The sequence below is a fragment of the Pseudorca crassidens genome, chromosome 6 (assembly GCF_039906515.1).
Source record: "Pseudorca crassidens isolate mPseCra1 chromosome 6, mPseCra1.hap1, whole genome shotgun sequence".
In the NCBI taxonomy this organism is placed as follows: Eukaryota; Metazoa; Chordata; class Mammalia; order Artiodactyla; family Delphinidae; genus Pseudorca; species Pseudorca crassidens.
In genome coordinates, this window is record NC_090301.1 from 127,923,156 (window position 1) to 127,950,145 (window position 26,990).

General features: G+C 39.6%; 1 protein-coding gene across 6 annotated transcripts in view; it reads right to left on the minus strand.

Moving 5' to 3' along the window:
• HERC2 (HECT and RLD domain containing E3 ubiquitin protein ligase 2) overlaps window positions 1–26,990 on the minus strand; it is a 228,097-nt gene that overhangs the window by 89,649 nt on the left and 111,458 nt on the right. For all 6 annotated transcript variants that reach the window (XM_067742325.1, XM_067742323.1, XM_067742327.1 and 3 more), the window contains 12 exons: window positions 26,393–26,536; window positions 23,653–23,795; window positions 19,794–20,061; window positions 19,512–19,648; window positions 18,968–19,066; window positions 17,272–17,440; window positions 17,043–17,168; window positions 15,240–15,348; window positions 14,983–15,122; window positions 8,967–9,157; window positions 8,147–8,252; window positions 7,967–8,058 (listed from right to left, as the gene is read on the minus strand). In XM_067742325.1, coding sequence (XP_067598426.1) covers window positions 7,967–8,058; window positions 8,147–8,252; window positions 8,967–9,157; window positions 14,983–15,122; window positions 15,240–15,348; window positions 17,043–17,168; window positions 17,272–17,440; window positions 18,968–19,066; window positions 19,512–19,648; window positions 19,794–20,061; window positions 23,653–23,795; window positions 26,393–26,536 — 1,724 coding nt within the window. The remainder of the gene's footprint in view (window positions 1–7,966; window positions 8,059–8,146; window positions 8,253–8,966; window positions 9,158–14,982; window positions 15,123–15,239; window positions 15,349–17,042; window positions 17,169–17,271; window positions 17,441–18,967; window positions 19,067–19,511; window positions 19,649–19,793; window positions 20,062–23,652; window positions 23,796–26,392; window positions 26,537–26,990) is intronic.

Genomic DNA, 26,990 nt, shown 5'->3' on the forward strand with positions numbered 1-26,990 from the left:
GTGCAACCTCACGCTGGCCTCTGCCGCCGCAGGCTCGCCCCGCACTCCGTGCCCCTCCCTCCCCTCCAGCCTGAGTGAGCCAGAGTCCCCAAAGGAGCTGCTCCTTTAACCCCGTCCTGTCTGAGCAAAGAACAGACGCCCTCCGGCAACCTACACACGGAGGCAGGGCCAAATCCAAAGCTGAGCCCCGGGAGCTGTGAGAACAAAGAAGAGAAAGAGAAATCTCTCCCAGCAGCCTCAGAAGCAGCGGATTAAAGCTCCACAATCAACTTGATGTCCCCTGCATCTGTGGAATACACGAATAGACAACAAATCATCCCAAATTAAGGTGGACTTTGAGAGCAAGATTTATTATTTTTTTCCCTTTTCCTCTCTTTGTGTGTATGTGTATGCTTCTGTGTGAGACTTTGTCTGTACAGCTTTACTCCCACCATTTGTCCTAGGATTCTATACGTCCGTTTTTGTTTTTCTTTTTCAAACAAAATTTTTTTCTTAATAATGACTTTTTAATTTAATAACTTTATTTTATTTTATCTTATTTTATTTTATCTGCTTTCTTTCTTTCTTTCTTTCCTTCCTTCCTTCCCTTCCCTCCTCCCTGCCTCCCTCCCTCCCCTCTTCCTTCCTTTCTTTCTTCCTATCTACTTTTTCTCCCTTTAATTCTGAGCCGTGTGGATGAAAGGCTCTTGGTGCTGTAGCCAGGAGTCAGTGCTGTGCCTCTGAGGTGGGAGAGCCAACTTCAGGACACTGTTCCACAAGAGACCTCCCAGCTCCACATAATATCAAACGGCGAAAATCTCCCAGAGATCTCCATCTCAACACCAAGACCCAGCTTCACTCAATGACCAGCAAGCTACAGTGCTGGACACCCTATGCCAAACAACTAGCAAGACAGGAACACAACCCCATCCATTAGCAGAGAGGCTGCTTAAAATCATAATAAGTCCACAGATACCCCAAAACACACCACCAGACGTGGACCTGCCCACCAGAAAGACAAGATCCAGCCTCATCCACCAGAACCCAGGCACTAGTCCCCTCCACCAGGAAGCCTACACAACCCACTGAACCAACTTTAGCCACTGGGGACAGACACCAAAAACAACGGGAACTACAAACCTGCAGCCTACAAACAGGAGACCCCAAACACAGTAAGACAAGCAAAATGAGAAGACAGAAAGACACACAGCAGATGAAGGAGCAAGATAAAAACCCACCAGACCTAACAAATGAAGAGGAAATAGGCAGTCTACCTGGAAAAGAATTCAGAATAATGATAGTAAAGATGATCCAAAATCTTGGAAATAGAATAGACAAAATGCAAGAAACATTTAATAAGGACCTAGAAGAACTAAAGATGAAACAAGCAACAATGAACAACACAATTAATGAAATTAAAAATAATCTAGATGGGATCAATAGAAAAATAACTGAGGCAGAAGGACGGATAAGTGACCTGGAAGATAAAATAGTGGAAATAACGACTGCAGAGCAGAATAAAGAAAAAAGAATGAAAAGAACTGAAGACAGTCTCAGAGACCTCTGGGACAACATTAAACGCACCAACATTCGAATTATAGGGGTTCCAGAAGAAGAAGAGAAAAAGAAAGGGACTGAGAAAATATTTTAAGAGATTATAGTTGAAAACTTCCCTAATATGCAAAAGGAAATAGTTAATCAAGTCCAGGAAGCACAGAGAATCCCATACAGGATAAATAAAAGGAGAAATACGCCAAGACACATATTAAACAAACTGTCAAAAATTAAACACAGGGTTTCCCTGGTGGCGCAGTGGTAGAGAGTCCGCCTGCCGATGCAGGGCACACGGGTTCGTGCCCCGGGTCCGGAAATATCCCACATGCCGCAGAGCAGCTGGGCCCGTGAGCCATGGCCACTAAGCCTGCGCGTCCAGAGCCTGTGCTCCGCAACAGGAGAGGCCACAACACTGAGAGGCCCACATACCGAAAAAAAAAAAAAAATTAAATACAAAGAAAACATATTAAAAGCAGCAAGGGAAAAACAACAAATAACACACAAGGGAATCCCCATAAGGTTAACAGCTGATCTTTCAGCAGAAACTCTGCAAGCCAGAAGGAAATGGCAAGAGATATTTAAAGTGATAAAGGAGAAAAACCTGCAACCAAGATTACTCTACCCAGTAAGGATTTCATTCAGATTTGATGGAGAAATTAAAACCTTTACAGACAAGCAAAACCTGAGAGAGTTAAGCACCACCAACCCAGCTTTACACCAAATGCTAAAGGAACTGCTCTAGGCAAGAAACACAAGAGAAGGAAAAGACCTACAATAATAAACCCAAAACAATTAAGAAAATGGGACTAGGAACATACATATCGATAATTACCTTAAATGTAAACGGACTAAATGCTCCCACCAAAAGACACAGATTGGCTGAATGGATACAAAAACAAGACCCACGTATATGCTGTCTACAAGAAACCCACTTCAGACCTAGAGACACGTACAGACTGAAAGTAAGGGGATGGAAAAAGATATTCCATGCAAATGGAAACCAAAAGAAAGCTGGAGTAGCAATTCTCATATCAGACAAAATAGACTTTAAAATAAAGACTATATGAAGAGACAAAGAAGGACACTACATAATGATCAAAGGATCGATCCAAGAAGAAGATATAACAATTGTAAATATTTATGCACGCAACAGAGGAGCACCTCAATACATAAGGCAAATACTAAGAGCCATAAAAGGGGAAATCGACAATAACACATTCATCGTAGGGGACTTCAACACCACACTATCACCAATGGACAGATCATCCAAAATGAAAATAAATAAGGAAACACAAGCTTTAAATGATAAGATGGACTTAACTGACACTTATAGGACATTCCATCCAAAAACAACAGAATACACATCAAGTGCCCATGGAACATTCTCCAGGATAGATCATATCTTGGGTCACAAATCAAGCCTTGGTAAATTTAAGAAAATTTAAATTGTATCAAGTATCTTTTCCGACCACAACGCTGTGAGACTAGATATCAATTACAGGAAAAGATCCATAAAAAATACAAACACATGGAGGGTAAACAATACACTACTTAAAAACGAAGTGATCACTGAAGAAATCAAAGAGGAAATCAAAAAATACCTAGAAACAAATGACAATGGAGACACGACGACCCAAAACCCATGGGATGCAGCAAAAGCAGTTCTAAGAGGGAAGTTTATAGCAATAAAATACTACCTTAAGAAACAGGAAACATCTCGAATAAACAAACTAACCTTGCACCTAAAGCAATTAGAGAAAGTAGAATTAAAAAAACCCAAAGTTAGCAGAAGGAAAGAAATCATAAAAATCTGATCAGAAATAAATGAAAAAGAAATGAAGGAAACGATAGCAAAGGTCAATAAAACTAAAAGCTGGTTCTTTGAGAGGATAAACAAAATTGATAAACCATTAGCCAGACTCATCAAGAAAAGAAGGGAGAAGACTCAAATCAATAGAATGAGAAATGAAAAAGGAGAACTAACAACTGACACTGCAGAAATACAAAAGATCATGAGAGATTACTACAAGCAACTCTATGCCAATAAAATGGACAACCTGGAAGAAATGGACAAATTCTTAGAAATGCACAACCTGCCAAGACTGAATCAGGAAGAAATAGAAAATATGAACAGACCAATCACAAGCACTGAAATTGTAACTGTGATTAAAAATCTTCCAACAAAAAAAAGCCCAGGACCAGATGGCTTCACAGGCGACTTCTATCAAACATTTAGAGAAGAGCTAACCCCTATCCTTCTCAAACTCTTCCAAAATATAGCAGCGGAGTAACACTCCCCAACTCATTCTACGAGGCCACCATCACCCTGATACCAAAACCAGACAAGGATGTTACAAAGAAAGAAAACTACAGGCCAGTATCACTGATGAACACAGATGCAAAAATCCTCAACAAAATACTAGCAAACAGAATCCAACAGCACATTAAAAAGATCATACACCATGATCAAGGGGGCTTTATTCCAGGACTGCAAGGATTCTTCAATATATGCAAATCAATCAACGTGATACACCATATTAATAAATTGAAGGTGAAAAACCATATGATCATCTCAACAGATGCAGAGAAAGCTTTCGACAAAATTCAACACCCGTTTATGATAAAAACCCTGCAGAAAGTAGGCACAGGGGGAACTTTCCTCAACATAATAAAGGCCATATATGACAAGCCCACAGCCAACATCATCCTCAATGGTGAAAAACTGAAAGCATTTCCACTAAGATCAGGAACAACACAAGGTTGCCCACTCTCACCACTCTTATTCAACAGAGTTTTGGAAGTTTTAGCCTCAGCAATCAGAGAAGAAAAGGAAATAAAAGGAATCCAAATCGGAAAAGAAGAAGTAAAGCTGTCACTCTTTGCAGATGACATGATACAATAGATAGAGAATCCTAAAGATGCTACCAGAAAACTACTAGAGCTAATCAATGAATTTGGTAAAGTAGCAGGATACAAAATTAATGTGCAGAAATGTCTTGCATTCTCATACACTAATGATGTAAAATGTGAAACTGAAATCAAGAAAACACTCCCATTTACCACTGCAACAAAAAGAACAAAATATCTAGGAATAAACCTACCTAAGGAGACAAAAGACCTGTATGCAGAAAATTATAAGATGCTGATGAAAGAAATTAAAGATGATACAAATAGATGGAGAGATATACCATGTTCTTGGATTGGAAGAATCAACATTGTGAAAATGACTCTACTACCCAAAGCAATCTACGGATTCAATGCAATCCCTATCAAACTACCACTGGCATTTTTCACAGAACTAGAACAAAAAATTTCACAATTTGTATGGAAATACAAAAGACCCCGAACAGCCAAAGCAATCTGAAGAACGAAAAACAGAGCTGGAGGAATCTGGCTCCCTGACTTCAGACTATACTACAAAGCTAGAGTAATCAAGACAGTATGGTACTGGCACAAAAACAGAAAGATAGATCAATGGAACAGGATAGAAAGCTCAGAGATAAACCCATGCACATATGGTCACCTTATCTTTGATAAAGGAGGCAGGAATATAGAGTGGAGAAAGGACAGCCTCTTCAATAAGTGGTGCTGGGAAAACTGGATAGGTGCATGTAAAAGTATGAGATTAGATCACCCCCTAACACCATACACAAAAATAAGCTCAAAATGGATTAAAGACCTAAATGTAAGGCCAGAAACTATCAAACTCTTAGAGGAAAACATCACAGAACACTCTATGACATAAATCACAGCAAGATCCTTTTTGACCCACCTCCTAGAGAAACAAAAATAAACAAATGGGACCTAATGAAACATCAAAGCTTTTGCACAGCAAAGGAAACCATAAACAAGACCAGAAGACAACCCTCAAAATGGGAGAAAATATTTGCAAATGAAGCAACTGACAAAGGATTAATCTCCAAAATTTATAAGCAGCTCATGCAGCTCAATAACAAAAAAACAAACAACCCAATCCAAAAATGGGCAGAAGACCTAAGTAGACATTTCCCCAAGGAAGATATACAGACTGCCAACAAACACATGAAAGAATGCTCAACATCATTAATCATTAGAGAAATGCAAATCAAAACTACAATGAGACATCATCTCACACCAGTCAGAATGGCCATCATCAAAGTATCTAGAAACAATAAATGCTGGAGAGGTTGTGGAAAAAAGGGAACACTCTTGCACTGCTGGTGGGAATGTGAATTCATACAGCCACTATGGAGAACAGTATGGAGGTTCCTTAAAAAACTACAAATAGAACTACCATATGACCCAGCAATCCCACTACTGCGCATATATCCTGAGAAAACCATAATTCAAAAAGAGTCATGTACCATAATGTTCATTGCAGCTCTATTTACAATAGCCCGGAGATGGAAACAACCTAAGTGTCCATCATCGGATGAATGGATAAAGAAGATGTGGCACAGATATACAATGGAATATTACTCAGCCATAAAAGGAAACGAAATTGAGCTATTTGTATTGAGGTGGATGGACCTAGAGTCTGTCATACAGAGTGAAGTAAGTCAGAAAAAAAAGACAAATTCCGTATGCTAACACATATATATGGAATTTAAGGAAAAGAAAAAATGTCACGAAGAACCTAGGTGTAAGACAGGAATAAAGACACAGACCTACTAGAGAATGGACTTGAGGATATGAGGAGGGGGAAGGGTAAGCTGTTACAAAGAGAGAGAGTAGCATGGACATATATACACTACCAAACATAAAATAGATAGCTAGTGGGAAGCAGCCGCATAGCACAGGGAGATCAGCTCGGTGCTTTGTGACCACCTAGAGGGGTGGGATAGGGAGGGTGGGGGGGAGGGAGACGCAAGAGGGAAGAGATATAGGAACATATGTATATGTATAACTGATTCACTTTGTTATAAAGCAGAAACTAACACACCATTGTAAAGCAATTATACTTCAATAAAGATGTAAAAAAATAAATAAATAAAAGGTTGGGGAACCCTAAAAAAAAAAACAGTATATGAATATACCTTTGCTATAAATGTGGACTCCACTATCTACTGCGTGTGTGTGCGTGTGAGTGTGCACACGCTTTGGGGGGGGCGGAAAAAAGAAAAAAAAAGAAAGATACTGTACTACTGTAGTCTATACAGTACTGTAAAGTATCCAAAAGCATAACCACTTGTAGAGGATGCACACATGTGACAATGTATGCCAGACGTGAACTAACTTACATGACTGGACATGTGAACACACATTCTCATCTTTGAAAGTTCGCATCTTGAAGGTTCGTATGTAGGGTACTTACTGTACTCATAAAACTATAAGACGCTAATGAAGGAAACAGAAGATGACACAAACAGATGGAAATATACACCATGTTCTTAGATTGGAAGAATATTGTGAAAATGACTATACTACCCCAGGCAATCTACAGTATCAATGCAATCCCTATCAAATTACCAATGGCATTTTTCACAGAACTAGAACAAAAAAATTTTTTAATTTGTATGTAGACACAGAAGACCCCGAAAGCCAAAGCAATCTTGGGAAAGAAAAACAGTGCTGGAGGAATCAGGATCCCTGACTTCAGACTATACTACAAAGCTACAGTCATCAAAACCAGTATGGTACTGGCACAGAAACAGAAATATAGATCAATGGAACAGGACAGAAAGCCCAGAAATAAACCTACGCACATATGGTCACCTTATCTTTGACAAAGGAGGCAAGAATAGACAATAGAGAAAAGACAGCCTCTTCAGTAAGTGGTGCTGGGAAAACTGGACAGCTACATGTAAAAGCATGAAATTAGAACACTTCCTAACACCATACACAAAAATAAACTCAAAATGGATTAATGACCTAAATGTAAGGCTGGATTATTATAAAACTCTTAGAGGAAAACATAGGCAGAACACTCTGTGATATAAATCACAGGAAGATCCTTTTTGACCCACTTCCTAGAGTAATGAAAATAAAAATAAACAAATGGAACCTAATTAAACTCAAAAGTCTTTGCACAGCAAAGGAAACCATAAACAAAACAAAAAGGCAACACTCAGAATGGGAGAAAATATTTGCAAATGATGCAATTGTTAAGGGATTAATCTCCACAATCTACAAACAGCTCATGAAGTTCAGTATCAAAAAAACAAACAACCCAATCAAAAAATGGGCAGGAGGCCTAAACAGACATTTCTCCAAAGAAGACATACAGATGCTCAACAGGCACATGAAAAGGTGCTCAATATCACTAATTATTAGACAAATGCAAATCAAAAGTACAATGAGGTATCACCTCATACCAGTCAGAATGGCCAACATTAAAAAGTCTACAAATAATAATGCTGGAGAGGGTGTGGAGAAAAGCGAACCCTTCTGCACCGTTGGTGGGAATGTAAATTGGTGAGGCCACTATGGAGAACAGTATGGAGACTCTACTTACCTCTGTGGAGTCATTCAGAAGGGACACTGTGGTATCAGTGGGGTTAATGTTGATTGTCTTTAATTCAATTAGGTTATTTAGGGAATTTCCACCTAGGAAGAAAAATGGGGTAAAGGAATCAGACAAAGGAGTTTTTATTATATGATAGAAGATATTTTTTGAGTAAAGTAATTCAAGTACCTGACACGACAACCAGGGAAGGCATGTAACTACTGTCAGCAGGATCCACTATCATTTTTAATCTATGAACAAGAACATCTGGGAAAATCTCCAAACGAATCCAATGCTTTAAAAAAAAGAAAAAAAAGCCTTCTTAGTAAAATTCAGCTATATTTTAGCTGGAAAGTATCACTAAAGCTTGACTCTCAATGAGATTTTTTAAATATATAATTTCACATGAGAGACAGAATTTGCCTTTAAGCTGGCAGAAACAAGAGCATTACTTGTTTATTAGAAGAATGTCTCCCTCTAAGCCCCAGAAGTCATGTGTTTATAGACTCCTGACTTAGGGTGGTCCCTTAATACCCATCAAAGAGTAGGTTATAGAAAACACTAGAGTCAAAGTGGAGGGAAAGCACCTTTCTCCAAGTCTAACTTGCATGTCTAGATAAGGCACACCCATATGTAAGTGCGATTAAAACAGCATTCCAAAGATAAACACATATTTGTTAGGATATATTAGAAGAACTTCTAACCAGAAGCAGAATCTGAACTCATACATTTTATGTGGGGGAATAAAACAAAACAAAACAAACCCTATTATACCCTCTATCAGTTATATAAAATCTATTACCGATATTGTTTAAAAATCTCTGACAATGAAAGCTGGATGGCATATTACTCTGAAACTTTAAAGTAATTATGAACTAAAATACAAAATGAGTACTGAGAGGTGCCATCACAGTATAACTTAGTAGGTTTTTCAAAGTTCGTGCTGAAGCTCTAAAAGGTTAAGCCATCTAAATGAAGTGTTTCTGGAAGTGTCCCCATGGCACACTACCTTTCCTTGTGAGCCCGAGGACTGCCAGCAGGGCTCGCTGCCGTCAATGAGACGGGAAGCCTGGTTCACAGAGGATGACACGTTTAGGCTCTTCACCATCCGTGCCCAGCTGTCCAGCAGCATTCCTGGCTGACTGTTGTGAGAGCGCTTCAGCTGTTTTCCAGAACGGCCACAAAATATTGCAGACTGTCCTATTTAATGGCGGTCAAACAGTGTTAATACTTGTGGGACAGAACCTTCACAACCAAGAAATAGATATTACATAGTGTTGAGCTCCTTACTTCAAGAAAATAGTAAGTTTCCAAACTAAAAGGAGCTAATAAATACCTAAAATGACTGCAAAAAACCTATTCAAGGTATTTAACCCCAATTTATGAGACAAAGTTCATATAATGCTGATTTATTCCACTTGACTCTCTCAAGTAACAACAGAGTGATACATTTCCAGATAGAACGATACATATAAGCAGCTGGGGGGCAAGTTCAGTAACTGTGCTTACAGAAAACATTCTTATCAAAAAACCTTTCATAAATGCAACAAAAACAAATTTGTGAAGTTTCTACCTCCATTAATGGTATATCTGGAAATTCATCTAGCTCTCCCATTGAGGACAACTAGAGGCAGACAAAACATTTAAAGATGAATAAATCTTGAAAGTATCAGAGTTAACAAGGTGATACAGAATTATGGGACCAAAATCAGAGAAAGGCTGAGATGAAAGGTGTCAAGATGAGTGCCCCATGGATCAGAGGCTGCTTTTCCCTGGTGTATTTATCAGTTTCTAAGGAGAACCTTAAAGAGGACACATGGCACTTCTGATGGCTTCCTAGGGCGAGGGGGCCAGGAACCGGAGTCCAGAGCTCACCAGGAAAGAAGGGGATGGCCACAGAAAAACTCACACTTTGGGCTGGGATCCCAACAGAAGAACCCCTAGAGGAAGGGTGAACTCTACAGGGTTGACTGTTTGTGTTCAGATTGCAGCTCTGCATGAAATCACCTCAATCAATGAAACTGGACTGAAGTGAGCCCACATAGTTACTTACCCCAATTACCTAGAAGAACAACCCTCTCCCCCCAATCCGTGGAGAAAGATAATATCTTAGGCCTCAAACTGACTCAAGAAATAATTTTTTAAACATAATGTCCAGTACATGATGGAATGTGAGACAAGAAAACATGACTAAAAGCTATGAGAATGACAGACAATAGAAAGAGACCCAGAGAGGCTCCAGATATTAGAGTTATAAGATACAAATTTTATAATAACTATACTTACTATGTTTGAAAAGACACTGAATATCTCAGCAGAGAATTGGAAACTATTTTTTAAAAAAGAAAGAAAGACTAGAACTGTTAAATACAGTAATTAAAATTTAAAATTCAATGAATAGGTTTATGAGCAGACTAGACTCAGGTGAAAACAGAATTAGTAAAAAATAATTAGAATGAAAAACTGAAGAGCAAAAGTTTAGAAAACATAAACGAGAAGGTGAAAGACTTAGAAGACAGAGATAAGAGTAACAGGTGAAAGAGGAGCCCCAAAAAAGAAGGAAAAGAAAATAGGGCATCGATAATACTGGAAGAAATATTGACTGATGGAAAACTTCCCAAGACCAACAAAAGATATCAAGGCACAAATTTTAAAAGCCCTACTCTGAAAGTTGGAAGAGAAGATCTTAAATGTTTTTACTACACACACAAAAAAGGGTAATTATGTGAGGTGATGGACGTGTTAACTACCAACCTTACTGTGGTAATCATTTTGCAATATACATGTACCAAATCATCACATTGAACACTTTAAACTTACACAATGTCATATGTCAATTAAAGCTCAAAAAAGCTGGAAAATTAATTAATTATAAGCTCTACTAACTACAAGAAAGATAAATACAAAGAAACACATATGTACACACACATAAAATTTGTGTAAGATAGAAACAAGAGTACCTCAAAAGCAGGCTAAGGGGAAATACAAAGACTGAATAGCTTTAATGGAACAGTAACTACACTTGCAGCTGACTTCAGCAGAAAAAATATAAACCAAATTACAATGGAACAGTATTTTTAAAGTGCTAGAAGTCCCAGCAAAAATATTTTTCAAAAATAAAGGAGAAATAAAGACACATAAAAAGAGAATTCATAACCACATAGATGCATTAAAGAAAATATTAAGGGCCATTCTTCAGGCAGGAGAAAAATGATGATGGATGAAAAGTGAAACACACAAAAAGGAATAGAAAAAAACTACAATATTAAGTATGTGAAAAAAATCTTGACAAATATTACAGAAAATAACAATCATATGCCTTGTGTTGTTTAAAATTTACATGTGTAAAGTTTTTAAACACAATAATAAAACCATGGTAATTTAAATCAGAATGAGGGTTAATGAAGTTAAAGGGATCTCAGGTCCTTGCATTGCTTAGGAGGAGGGTAAAAGTACTAAATAATATTAGATTTTATAAGTCAAAAAAGGATGTCACTATATCTTGAGTAACTACTAATATCAAAAATGCATATAACATACACTACTCATATAGTATATGAATACACACTAAACGTGTAACTTCTAAGCCAAGTATGTGTGTTGGGGAGGCGGTGGTTGGCTAACTAATAAAGAACGTATCAGTCCAAAGGAAGATGGAATGGAGAAAAAATGGAACAGAAAACAGGCAGAACAACAACAACAAAAAACACTAAGAAGTTGATCAATTAAAAAAATATATTTCAGTAACTGCCTTAACTGTAAATAAATACCTAAAAGATCCAAATAAGAGACAAAGATCATCACATTGGAATTTTTTAAAAAAACAGAACTATCTACAACCTCCACTAATCACAAGATTACTGAAATATTGAGGTTAAAAGGCTAGAAAAAGATACACTAAGCAAACACTAACTTCACCATAAAACTGCAGGAGACATTCTTTCAGGCATGCATAAAACATGTGTAAAATCCCATTATATGCTGAGTCTTATGATCATACAGAAGTTTCCCCCAAAATGTCAAAGATCAGGCAGGATACACAATCTGAATGCAATGCAGAAACCAATAAACAGATAGAGGTAGAAAATGCTGACATGTTTGAAAATTTAAATATCAATGAATATAAGAAAATAATTCCAATTCAATTTTAAAAATACTTTTAAATGAATGATGATGAGATATTACTACATATCAGCATTACAGGATACAGCTTAAGCCATGCTTAAAGATAAATTTAAAATTTTAAGTTCATATATTAGAAAATATGAATGTGAGAAATTAATGAACTAAGCATTTGGGGCGGGGGTGGGGTGCGGAATCAATGTAAACCTAAATTCCATAGGAAAAAGAAATGAAAAAAATATGAGAGACAGCAATTCAAAGCCAAAAGTTGGTTCTTTGAAAAAACTAATAAAATTGATAAACCCATGGCAGGCTGATCAAAAACAAAACGAAGTATTCAAAGTTAGCCTTGAAGAGGAGATTGCTCTGCAGATTCTACAGATCTCCTTCATAAAGATAAGAGAATATTACAAATTAGGACTAGAAAGGAACTTCCTCAACATGATAAAGGTTATTTATGAAAAACCCACAGCTAACATTATATTCAGTGCTTAAAGACTGAAAGCTTCCCCACTAAGTCCAGGAACAAGACAAGGATGCCTACCCTTGCCACTTCTCTTCAATGTAGTACTGGAAGATCTAGCTGAAGCAATAAGACAGGAAAAAGAAATATAAGGTATCCAAATTGGAAAGGAAAAAGTAAAACTATCCCAGTTCACAGACAACATGCTCTTAAACACAGACAACATGATCTTACATACAGAAAACCCTAAAGACGCCACCAAAAAACCCCATCAGAGCTAATAAATAAATTCAGCAAAGTTGCTGGAAATAAATTCAACACACAAAGTGTGTTGAAAATATGCACTGTAGGTGTGTAGTGTATATTTCTATACACTAGCAACAGATATTCCAAGAAGGAAATTTTAAAAAATAATTTAATTTAATATAGCATGAAAAATAAACCCTTGGGAATAAATTTAACCAAGAACCCATAAGACTTACACACTAATCACAAAACACTGCTGAACGAAATTAAAGAAGACCTAAGTAAATGGAAAGACAACTGACAATTCTGTCCAAAGTGATACACAGAGTCAATGCAATTCCTATCAAAATATTGTTTTTTACAGATGCAGAAAACTCCATCCCAAAATTCATACTGACTTCCAAGGGACACCAAATAGTCAAAACAATCTTGAAAAAGAACAAAGTTGGAGGACTCACATTTCCCAATTTCAAAACTTACTACAAAAGCTATCATAATCACTGTGTATGGTGCGGTACTGATGTAAGGATAGGCAAATAGACCAATGGAATAGAATCGAGAGCCCAGAAAAAAACCTCTCACATCTATGGTCAACTGATTTTCAAAAAGGGTGCCAAGACCATTCAGTGGTGAAGGGACAGTCTTTTCAACAAATAGTGTTGGGAAAATTGGATACACGTGTAAAAGAATGAAATTATACATTATACCATGCATAGAAATTAACTCAAAGTGGTTCAAAGACCTAAATTAAAAGACCTAAAGTTAAAACTATAAACCTCTTATAAACATAGGGGCTGACCTTCACAACTTTGGATTTAAGCAATGATTTCTTAAGTTGACCCAGAAGTAAGTATGACACCAAATGCACAGGCAACAAAAGAAACAATAAATTAAATTTCATTAAAATTTAAAACTGTATCACAGAATCCTATCAAGAGAGTGAAAAAACCACCCACAGAATAGGATATTTGCAAATCACATATCTGATTTAATGTCCACAATATATAAAGAACTCCTACAACTCAATATCAAAAGTTTTAAAATTGAATTGACACGCCCTCCCCCAAAAGATATACAAATGGCAAAAAGCACATGATAAGTGGCTCAATGTCATTAGGGAAACTCAAATCAAAATCACAAGATACTATTTTGCACCCATTAGGATGGCTATAATTTTTAAAAAAAGAAGAAGAGAATAACAAATGTTGGTAAGGATGTGGAAAAACTGAAACAGCAAAAACACTGCTGATAGTAATGTAAGATGGTGCAGCCAGTATGGAAAACATTTTGGTGGTTCTTCAAAAAGTTAAAAGAACTACCTAATGACCCTGCAATTCTACTCCTAGTTTTGAAAACTGGGACTCAAACAGATTTGTACATCAATGTTCACAGCAACATTATTCACAATAGCTGAAAGGTACAAATAACCCAAATGTCCATTAAGAGAGAACTGGATAAGCAAAATGTGGTAGATACATACAATGGACTATTACTCAGCCATGAAATGAAGTTCTGACACATGCTACAACATGGATGAACCTTGGAAACCTAATGCAAGGTGAAAGAAGTCAGGCACACAAAAACACAAATTTTGTATGGTTCCACTTATGCATGAGGTACCTAGAGTTGTCAAATTCATAGAGACGAAAAGTGGATTAGAGGTTGCCAGGGGTTGGGGGAGGGAAGAATGGGGATTATTGCTTACTGGGTACACTCTTATTTTGGAATGGTGAAGAAGTCTCAGAAATAGATAGTGGTGACAGTGTGCAATATTCCCTTAATCGTACACTTAAGAGTGATTAAAATGGCAAATTTTATGTTGTATATATTCTACCATAATAAAAAAAGATATACTAAAAGATATACAAATAAAAAGACTCACTCTCCGTCTCTCCAATTCCACATCCCATCCAACGAAACATTTACTAGTTTCTTGAGATCCTTTTACTGTTCTTTATGGAAATACAAGCAAACAATCCCTGTTATTCTAGTTCCAGTGACCACTCATTGCTTGAAGAAAAAACAGCAATTCATCAAGTGGGTAGGACCATCTTCCCTGTTTTGCTGTGCACACAGTACAGTGCTCACCATATAAATATGAACTTTAAAGAGCAAAGTTAAGTACATTTGTTTCCACAGTAATTATCTCATTAATAATAGTTTGATGAAAGAGAACATAACCAGTCTACTATACCTGGTTCATTTATTCTGCCAAATGTATGCCTGGTGTTGTGTTTTCTGGTTTTGAAACAAGTTTCACAAAAATCGAAGTCATCACAGTTTCTGCATTTGAATCTAGATCCATTGATGGGAAACATCTGACAGCCATCACACCTGTTTTTAAAATAGCCATTGAGTTGAAAAGAAAAAGCTGAGGTCATTTATTAAATTTAATTCCAAAGAAAACCATCCTTCCCAAACAAATCTAGCAATATAAAAATAAAAACTCACGTAACGCCAGGATGAATACTAGGTACCAACTCCATTTCTGATAACAGCCCAGTCCAGTGAGACTGCTGAGGAAAGTCGACAATAACATCTTTTCCATTGGCACTGAAAGCTAGGACAGAACAGAAATTGTCTGGAACATCTCTGTCACCAATAAAAACCTAAAATTAAAATTAAATCTATAGGGCTTCCCTGGTGGCGCAGTGGTTGAGCATCTGCCTGCCGATGCAGGGGACACGGGTTCGTGCCCCGGTCCGGGAAGATCCCACGTGCCGCGGAGCGGCTGGGCCCGTGAGCCATGGCTGCTGAGCCTGCGCTCCACAACGGGAGAGGCCACAACAGTGAGAGGCCCGGGTACCGCAAAAAAAAAAAAAAATTAAATCTATAATCTAGCTATGGGATATTATATTATAGTTATTTCTGTTTACAAAGAGTACTTCTCTTTTAGAGAGACATACTAAGATACTTATGGATGAACTAACACATGATGTCAATCAGGGATTAGCTTCAAAATAATGGAGGGAGGAGATCATGGATGAACAACTTTGGCCAGGAGTTTGTCAACTGTTGAAGCCAGGTGATGGGTACACAGAAGCTCAGTATACTATATTCTCTACTTTTGTATATGTTTGAAATTTTCCGCGATAAGAAGGTTTGTTTAATTACGCCAAGCAAAAACTCCATTCAATTATCTTAGGGACTAAAAATTACATTAATAACGTTAAGACATCTATTGCCCTTTGGTGAAAGCTACTCCAAAAGTTAACTTCTAAACCAAGTTACTATTTAAATTTATCTTTGTTTTGATTTGTAAAACTTTGAAGAATCTCTTAAGTAAAGAAAACTGTTAAAGTAAAATGTTAAATAAGCTATTTGTTCTTATGTAACCTAAGAAATACTAACACTCCTGCACCACCATTGCAGCCACTTCTAATCTAAGCTGTTTGACAGTAAGAGTTTTCTCCAAGACTGAAACAAGAAAAAACAAAGAAAAATGGCACTGAAGGAGTTTAAAGATAAAATAAAACCACACATATATCTGGATCATTTCTCATGCAATTGTTAAAATGCACATAGTATACCTTTTAAAGTATGCCATGTGTTTGATTTGAAATCTCAAGAATATCACATTAAATATTAGCTGAGGAGAATTTTGTGTTTCCAGTTGCTAACTCCTATCATTTGCACACATCCATTTAAATTTAGTCCTAAATTCTTACACAGCATTAAGAAAAGAGAGAAAAACACTGAGGAAACTAGCTATTTGGCAGAAGGATTGACAGAACAAGTTTATAGAACCCCAACATGAGACAAGGCCACCCTGAGACTGTAACAGATTGAGATAAAACCAGAACCACTCTTTAACATATCTGGTCACATTCAATCTAATCCAAACCACAAATCCATCCTGGCTGCTCTGCTTCCTTGCTCATCATAACCTCACTGTGAGTCCACTGTTCTTCCTCCTAAATAATCTTCACTAAGATTCTTAGAATTACCCCATTCCTTGAACCCCTCCCCAAATACACAATGCAAACCCCATTAGTCTTTGTTACACCCACTTATGGAGACACCCCATTTTCCAGGGTATGCATCCTCCCAAGTTGCAGTGAGTTAATACATCTGACTCGGTCCAACAACAGGTGTACTCCTGGTCTACAGAGCACTGAAAAGCAAAACAACACTATTTATGTATCATAAGGCTTGCCTTCCACTTGTTTTTCTTGCCCTCGAATGAATAAATTAAAAGTTACATTAGTAGATGAAAACCTGGCACTTGGAGTTTTCTTGCCTGGGGAACATTACCTTTCACAACTCCCGCACTCTGATGAGTCACAGATCCCCACTTGTACTTCGGTGTGGTAACTGAGGCTTTGACGCGAACTTTATCACCAATCTTGATGTGAGAAGGGGAGCTTGGTGGAGGATAGCCTAGAGATTCCAATAAAAAAAATGAACTATAATTAGCATTCATTTCTGGGAACTCTGAATCTAACTAAGAAAGACAAAAGAACTTAATAAAGAATGTTCTCACCTATAAGTTCCACATGAATATACCTAACCCAGTAGGTGCCTCCTTTCTGCTGCCAGTCACACTGCACATTGAGGTCATGTAATCCATCTCTATCCAACTTGATAACTTTGCCCACATCTCCTTCACACACTTCTTCATATGTTCGACAGCATCTAACCATCATTCCCACCTAGAATTAAGTTAAAAATCCAGTACAGTATATAGGTGAAATGATCAATTTTATGTAGTATTACTCTAGTCCTAAGAAAAATTTCCTCTACCCACCAGCATGCTCTCAAAATCATTTTACACTAAAAGGAACCAGGGCTCTTTAAAAAATTGCCTGGTTCGATGTCTGGGGCAGGAAATATACAAGATGAATTTGGACCAACTTGTGTCATCAAGCAAGGGAGCTATCAAAGATTAACAGGGTCCCTCAAAAGAACAACCTGACCAAAAGGAAAATGGCTGAAACACATCAAATCCATAACAGCCAATAAATTCATCATAATGATAATAAGCAAAATAAAGGTTCTTGGTCATCTTTTTAAGTACCAGGGCACCAATTCACCACTCTGAAAATTGATAACACAAGCAAACAAACAAAAAACAACCATTTATTCTGCCTTTTCTGTGTATACAAACTATATTATAGTTTATCAACCAGAGTTGATAAGAACGTTTTCTTCAACGAACAGAACTCCAGCTAATAAATTTGGAAGGGATGACGAACTTAGAAAATCACTATTGTGGGACCCTTCTTGATGGGTCTAGATAATGACATCAATGGCTACTGAAGCACCAAGATGGACAATTAATAGAGAATGGATGGCGTAGACAACAAGTGATGCTGCACGTTGGTCCATACGATACATTCTTTCCTAAGATGCAGCCTGAGTCCACTCACCCTCCAGCCCTCACTTTGACTTTACAGGAGATGCAGAGGAGAGGGAGGAAGATGAGGGCCAACGTAATTTTAGCCACAAATAAATGGCATGAAAAGGGAAAAAAGAGGGAGAAACTGTTCCAGGGTAAAAAGACACATCACCCAAATGTAAGATGCGTGATCTTATTCGTATCCAACTCTTTAAAAATGACTATAACAAGCCATTTTTGAGAAAATTGGGAAAATCTGAGCAAGCATTATATGTAAGATGATAGTAAGGAATTATTGTTTATTCTGTTAGGCAATGCGAGGTAACAGTAATGTCGTTATGTTAAAAATAAAATCCTCTATCTATTAGGGATACATACTGTTGACAAATTTATAGGAGAAATGAGATGATTTGGGGGATTTTCCCAGAAGTATACTAACTAGAACAAAAGAATTAAAACAGGAAAAGAAAGGATTTAAGGTTAAAAAGGACTACATAAAGAGCATAACTAAATGTTTAAAATTAGATGGCAATGAGAATAATTTTTTTTTTAAATAATATTTTTTTTAAAAGAAAGCAAAAACAGATTGTAAAAGTGTCCAAAACGGGGGTAATCGAGAAGCACAGGGCTGTGTGCCACGTCACTGTGGACAAGCCACCTCTTGCTCTCTGCCTCTGGTCCCCCCGCCCCCCTTGCTCATCTTCTGCTCCTCCGTCCTCTGCTCCAGCCACAGCGGCCTCCCCTGCTGGGTGCTGCACCCTCCCTCTCCAACTTTCTGAGATGCTCAGACATTTGCTGAATGAAAACCTAAACAAAGTTCCAGCCTAAGACAATTACTCACCTGAATATTCTCTCTCACATACACAGCATAATCATCATTACTCAAGAAATCAGCTCGCTTTTTGTACGTCTGGCTCTCTGTTACAACAGCACCAGTAGACTACAAAAGATAAATACATTTTTTTTAAATGGTGAACCGATAAACCTACTTAAAAAGAAAGTAGTTTGTGAAATCGATAATATTAAAAAAAAGTATAAAATATTATTCTATGTTTTCACTATGAAATTCTTCATTTAAAAGAGACTAATAGCAGCAGGATAAATCTCAAAAGCTGAAAGTACAGAAAATTTCTGAGCCATATCCAAATTAATCCCATAAAACAACTGGCTCAGAAGTCAACGTGTCGCATAAATAATGATTTTTTATTAAGAGCTCCTCTAATGGCTACCCGACATCATTAGATGTTGGAACAAGGGTCTGTCTTAAAGCTAAAAGTAGTTAAGAGACAGAAAACCCAGGCAGCACTTCGTAGCTTTGCCTCATGCCCAGCAGTGGTGCAGAGGAATCCAGAGCTCAGGACAGATGGCACGAGGGGAGCACTGACCACAGCATAGGCCGTGGCATCCACATCCTCCACCACCTCCTCGTCTGAACACTCCTCAGACCCCGTGTCTGCATCCGAGAGATCCGTGACCTGCACGTCAGCATGGTCCAGCAGCCACCCAACCAAGGCTTCCACGCCTAGGAGCAAGCACACACAGCATAACCACAGTGAGGACCACAGCGCCTGCCTCCCGAGGGGCCTCTGACGTTAGTATTTCAAGGGAAGCCTACAAACAAATGCGTGGGCGCGTTAAGTCCAACACCCACAAGGAAAACCCAGTACCTGGCAAGCCAGCAGCATTCCCAGAGGCGCCAGTGAGTGACTTCAGTGCAAACTCTATGTTCCTTCTAGGAAATCCCATTTCCATGAGCTGAACCACAATAGGCAGAGCAGGACCAGGAGACTGCTTGTGCTTCTTCGCTCTAACTGGGCGAACATGCTGCACAGGAACAGGCGTCGTGGCCTCACTGGAGCTGCAGTCTTCAAACACAGGGCTCAACGGGTGAGTAGACTCCACAGCCAAACACTGACACACGGCCAACGCGGCAGCCTGGGCAAATGGGGTTTGTAAATCAGGGGACTAAGAAGTCTAGGGAAATGGAAAGTACAGACTACTACTATGAACTGCAGTACAAAACTATAGAAAGCCCTGGCTTACATGTGTATTTTTAAATGAATGGATAAAACATGTTTAAAAACAACAAAGACAACTTCCATAGTCGAATGCAGAGGAAAGATTCAATAGTCAAATAACTCCTGCTTCAGTACACACAGAGTCTACCTAGTAAATGAGCTAATTATCAATGTCCACTGAGGAAACTTCACAGCAGCCCTGAACGCTAAGCGAGCGAACACAGGTGAGAGGCCTGATGGGGTGGGAGAAAGGGACCCCCACCCTTCCACATGACAGGTCAGTGCCCACAGCCTCCCGCTTTCTTCCCTCTGCACGCAGGTCAGAGATGGCACAGGACCCTCTCGTGTGTCACCAAATCAACTCCCAACTATTCAAAGGCAGAAAAGCCACTCTGGGGGTTAAACATGGTATAAAAAAAAAAATGAGGGAAATAAAGAATACTGGGTAACAAACTGCAATGCATCAATGAATACATGCATCACTGTGGCCTGAAGCTGGGAACTGCCTGCCTCCAGACAGGGAGCCCTCTCCCTTGTCCACTTGCAGCTCTCTTTCCCTTCTCTTCAGTTGTTCTCACAGCACTGAGACTTGCTCTTTTTTTTTTAACTGAACACGTCAGAAGGCATTCGGAAGAAACAGAAGACACCCTTGGGCCTTCCAGTGCTTAGGAAGTGTCAAAAGCCTAGGGTTTTGCTGTGAAGTCCGAATAACTGGGAAGTGACAGGCTTCCTAAAAGCTTACAATTCAGAACCAGATCGAGCTAGGGATTCTGGTTCTGGTAATGGAGAGGGGACTGGACTAAGCTTCTGCCGTGATAATAATTATGAATTCTGGACAAAATATTTTTTAAAACTGTTTGAAGGTCCCGGAGAAAACAGGAACAGGTGCAACCTTGGCCACAGGGAAGCCCACAGGCAAGCTGCTAAGAGGGGCACTGTCACTGGACTGCGGCCTGCCAGAGCAAGTAGACGTGAGGGAGAACCACAAAATGCACATGTGGTCTACACTCAAATCTTTGGCTGACGGCAAAACTAAGCGTGTGTGAGACTCAAGAACCCAGCCAAAAGAAACTGCTGGAAGGCCCAGCGCTAGGGAGACGGTGTGACATCCCAGTCCAACCAAGTTTCAGCACGTTGCTCAAGATGTAAAGGTCTCCACTGAAACCTCAAAGAGATTCTAAATCCCACAGAATTAAGAGACCAGGAACCAGGACTAAGGGCAAAACAAAAATAAATCATCACCAAAAAGTCGAGAACCAAGCCTCCTTAGACTGAGGAAAACTACCAGGTACTGAACCATCTACAAAAATAAAATTCCACATTCTCCAGAGGAAAGTGACAGACCCAGAGCCCATACGACATAATATCCAAAACATCCAGAATACAATAAAATTTTTTTAGATATGTAAAGAAGCAGAATCGATAATCAGAAGAAAAACTGCCAATGGTAGCAGACCAACAAGTGGCCTAGGCATTAGAATTAGCAAATAAGAAATTTAACGTAACAATCAGAAATATGTTTTAAAATATACAGTAAAAGACAGGTATAAAGGGTGAAGAGATGGGAACTGTCAAGAACGATAAAACTATAAAATACGAACAAAATGGAAATATGAGATCTGAAAATATAAAATAAAGGATTTCTTGGGTGGCTCACAGCAGATTAGACCCAATAAAGCAGCACACCCTGACCTTTAAAACAGTTCAGTACAGTTAACCAAGCCATTTAACCAAGAGACTTAAAAATAACAGAAACTCACTAATAATCTAGCAGACTACAGCAATAATCTTAGAAAAGAACAAAAGAGAGTGGGACAGGAAAAAATATCATAGTCAATAGTTTCCAAATTTGGTGGGGGGAAAAAAAACATCAAGTCAGAGATACAAGTAACTTAAGCAAACCCCAAGGAGGATAAGGGGGAAAAACCACCTACACCATAAGCACCCTTAGTCAAATTGCAGAAAACAAAAGGAAAACAGAAAGTATTAAACGCAGCCAGAGGAAATGAAAGACATTTCATACAGAACAATAAGAATGTCAGCTGAATTTCCATCAGAATCAATGGAGACAAAGCAATGGAAGCTCTCTCTCTGGTACAGTAGCCCTTCCCGGTTCTTAAAGGACAACTCTAGGTCTCCTTGTTCCCTCGAGTCTTATCTTTCCCCATAACACTGGGCACCTCCCAGCATGGCTCGGGGGTGCATCTGCCCAACATCCTCTTCATTGCTCAGTGTCCTGTTTTTATCTGATAGGTGACTGGCAACACAGCCTTGCAGCAACTTTAACCTGATCTCCCATCTCAAGTTTTCAGACCTAAGGAGTAGCTGGCATTCAGGCCCACTTGGAGAAGGCCCGCCACCCTCCTCTCCTGCTGCCCCTGTGCCCAACATTTCCTGCCTTCTCCCTTTGCCCCCCACCAGCTTCCTAGCTCACTCTGGATCCTGGCTCCCCACAGGGTCTTAGTCTCTGAAGATTTCTACTACGGTATTTTCTGCCTGCCAAATTGAGCACTCACGGTTTTGGTTTTTGTGTGCGTTTTTTAAAATTTATTTATTTATTTTTGGCTGTGCTGGGTCTTCGCTGCTGCACGCGGGATTTCTCTACTTGCAGCAAGTGGGGGCTACTCTCAGTTGCAATACGTGGGCTTCTCATTGCAGTGGCTTCTCCTGTTGCGGAGCATGGGCTCTAAGCACACAGGCTTCAGTAGCTGCAGCACGCGAGCTCAGTAGTTGCGGCTCACAGACTCTAGAGCGCAGGCTCAGTAGTTGTGGTGCCCGGGCTTAGTTGCTCCGCAGCATGTGGGATCTTCCCAGACCAGGGCTTGAACCCGTGTCCCCTACATTGGCAGGTGAATTCCTAACCAGTGCGCCACCAGGGAAGCCCCCAAGGTTTTAGTTTTTTCTTTGATATTTTGTCCAGAATTTTTGATGTAGTACAAAGCAAGAAGTATTTTTTAAAATACCTAGTCCTCCACGTGGTGGGCCGTGAAAGTTCCCATCATGCTTAGACCTGGCCAGATGTCAGTCTCTTCTATAGGAACATGCCCACAGCCCCACCCCTGAATATGCAGTGCAGTGCACATGCTCCAAAACAGGGTGTTGGTTGAGAGCCTGGCAGCAACAAGGCATGCTCAAGACAGGCTTTGGCGTGAGTGAAACAAATAAGCAAGCACCATATTCCTAGGTCTAATGGGGCTCTTTCAATAATAATATTTCCTGGAAAAAGACCCCTCCATGAATATTTGAGCATTAACACCAAATGCTGAATCTAGTTAATTTTTACAAATAATTCACAGAAACTTTAAATAAGATTAAACTTTAACTCATTCATTCTCTAACTAGTATTGTAATATTCTATGACAAACATGGTTAAAACCTAGTCATAAGAATTACTTTGGCATATCATTTAAAATTCAGACTATATCCTTAAGAAAATACACATCTAGGAAAAGAAAGTTGTCCACAATCTAATGCACTGGATTAGAATTGCCAAGGCTACTGACTGTACCTCAAGCTCCTGTTTGTCAAATATGGCCTTCACTGGAGACGGCTGGGTGGCCGAGGCCAGTAACTGCTGCAAGAGGATCATTGGGGGCTGTGGCCCTTCAGGAGACATGTCCCCAAGGTCAGGGGATGAGGCTGCTCCATCATCTGAATTTAAAAACAAAATATGGATGACACTGTATTTCCAACAGCAAACATCTCCTTACTACAAAAGATAGTGCATTGAGCATGTTAAACCAGGTATGATTTCTACCTCATCAAGCATCAGATAACCAAAATCTTCAAGGCTTTTTCCACTCCCTGCTTTTTGGCCTCGGTCCTTCTTTAGTTCATCTGTCTGTGCCTTCAGAGCCAACCAAAGCTACCTCCCAGATTCCTGCCCTTGGTCCAGTTCTTAACCTTCTCCATCTTGGTGCTCACTCAGTACTCCAGAAACCCCTTCTATGAACACTCCCAAGTCTGTATCTCTAGCCCTGGTTTTTCTGTTAACGCTTGTTCAGACTATAAACTGACACCAATCCCAAATATGACGTGTGGTCAGGGTGATGTCTTTTGTTGTAATCTGAGCAGCTTCGGGTGAGGTGTCTGGCACTTCTTGTTTGCCCTGGGACCACTAATAGCCAGGTTTGGTTACAATTTCAACTAATCCTCTAAGACCAGAGATTGTAAATCGTCTTGAAGTGCCAGAGAGTCAACAGTTTAGGCTTACCGACCACAGGGTCTGTCACAACTACTCAACTCTGCCACTGAAGTGTGAAAGCGGCCAGAGATGACATGTAAACAAGCAGGTGTGGCTATGTTCCCATAAAACTTTATAAAACAGGTGGCTGTGGTGGATTTTTTAAGCCCTGCTCTAGACAGCTCCATCTGGAGCCCTTGATCTGCCCCAAGCGTGGGAAGGTAATCCGGATTCACCGCTGCCATAGCTCCACATCGGGGTGACCACAGAACAGCCAATCCAATTCCCTGGGCCCTGCTTCCTGATCTTCTAATACAACTGTGGATTGTCTTCAGGGTCTAATACGGAATGAATCTGCACTTCCATTAGATTTACCTCCATGATGCCCTCTGAAGTCTAGGAAACAAAACGCAACACCCCACACTCCACTGGGCTTTTCTAATTTTTGTCAACAGTCCTCCTCCCTATCCTCCCTATAACTCAAGCTTGAAACGTCAGCCATCTTTGACTTTTCGCTAGTTTTCCAAAAAGATATCATCTAAAAGACTACACCATCACAGTGTCTACTGATTCCTTCTTTCCATTTTTCATGCCTTCCCCTGGAAGACACCTTATCACTTGACACAATTGCCCCCATATCCATGATCTCCTGTTTCAAATACTCCTATAACTCACTAGCGTATATATTTATCTTCCTCAACATCAATCCTTGTCATGACAGGCGCTGCCACAGCTTTTCCAGTCAGCCTTACCTCTCATTCTGGTAGTCAGGGCACTCTACCACATGACTTCAACTAACCTCTCCAGCTTTAGCCCCACAGTCCTCGATAAACCCTGAGCTCCTTACAAAGCTCAGTACCCACATACTTACTGCTTATGCCTGGGCTCCTACAGTCTCCTCCCGCGGGACAGAGACGCCTCAGTAGCCTGCACCCAGGGTCTGCCACACACTTCCGAGGCTGCTCTCCCCAGCCCTCAGCTGCCAGCATCCCCCAGACGCCTGTGAACCTGTGCTCACATGTCTTACAGCACACAGGCCCGTACCTTGGACAGAGCCATCTGCGTCCATTTTCTATCCCCACCCTCACCCCAGAGAGTAAAAAAATCATAAACAAGGACTATCTTGTTCCCCATAATATTTAACACAATGTCTTTCAATAATAGGTAATCAAAAAATATTTCATAGCTTTGGTTTTTTTCTATTCAAAGTCATATGAACTCATTCCAGAAAGTTGAGGTAATACAGAAGAGTACACAGAAAATAAAGTCAGCTGAAATTCTACTGTCACTATTTTGGTAAGCAGATGAATCTACGGCAAATCTACAAACAGATATACATAGCAATGAGCTTTTTTGTTTATCATTTTCAAGTTTCCATGGCATTAACATATATATATGTATCATCACTGTGAATGACGCCATGGTACTCCACTGCATGGGTACCCCACCTAATAATGGGCATTTAGGTGTCTCCAGTTTTCATCACAAAAACAACACCAACAAAAAAGCCATAATGAGCATCTGTAAACACGTATCTCCACGGCTTTTCATGTGATAAATCCCCACAGGATGACTTGCTAATCAATGGATATACAGATACAGATATGTGTGTGTATGCATTTTGAAGTCTAAGATTTCCTCAAATGCCCATTAAATGGTTGTACCAACTTAAATTCTCACTAGCAAAGTGTTAGAGCAGTGCCACTTTACGTGCATACGAACCACCTTAGGGCCTTGTAAAAAATGCAGATCCTGATTTCTTAGCTCTGGGGTGCGGCCTGAGAGTCCACATTTCTACATGTTCCTATGTGCCATCAATGCTACTGGTCCTTGGGCCGCACTTTAAATAGTGAGGCAGCAGAGCACTGTTCTCCCTCCCCCCCACCAAATCCCCTCAGGCTCTATCACTTTTCATCAGTTACTAGCCAGGTTGCACATCTTCCTTGTACATGTAGAAGCCATCTGTACCTCCCCTTTTATGCACTGCCTGTTCATGTTCCTTGCCTGTTTCCTACTGGAGTATCTGCCTTTCTGACAGATTCAAAAGGGCTCCTTAAAAAGATACCTGTATGAGTAGCTGCAGACTCCTGAACAGCTGGCTGAGACAAGATCTGCCTGAGCTGGTCCTGGTGGGAAAGCAGAGCACGGCCTGCCTTCAGAATGTACAGTTTTAGCTGCTGGCACCTCAGCAGGTCCAAGTCTACTTGTCCTGTGGGGGAAAAAAAAGGACTCAGCAGGAATGGAACACGCTGCTTGGGCTCTCCCCCTCAGCAGCTGTACAGCCTTGAGGAAGGCACTGCCCTGAGGGACTCAGCTGACCATGTCAAAGCCTGTCCATAACGTAGGACTTGCCCTTCCCAGTATTGTGGGTAAGCATCCTCTACCTCCCTCATGTCTTCTCCCTTTCCCGCTCCCCATGCATTACCTCGGGATGGGGCGAGTATTAGACGGTTTAAAACAGTTAGAACCATGTTAGCTATTGCTAGTATAATCAAATATTTCCCAAATTGCTGAAATTTCAACCAGATACCTACATCACAAATAAAATACTTTCACCTTGTCTTCCCAAGACGCCTATGAGACACTTTTGTCAGATACTCACAGCATACAGTTCTCTAACTCATCAAAACCATCGTACCCTACAGAATCTTATCTAAACAAAT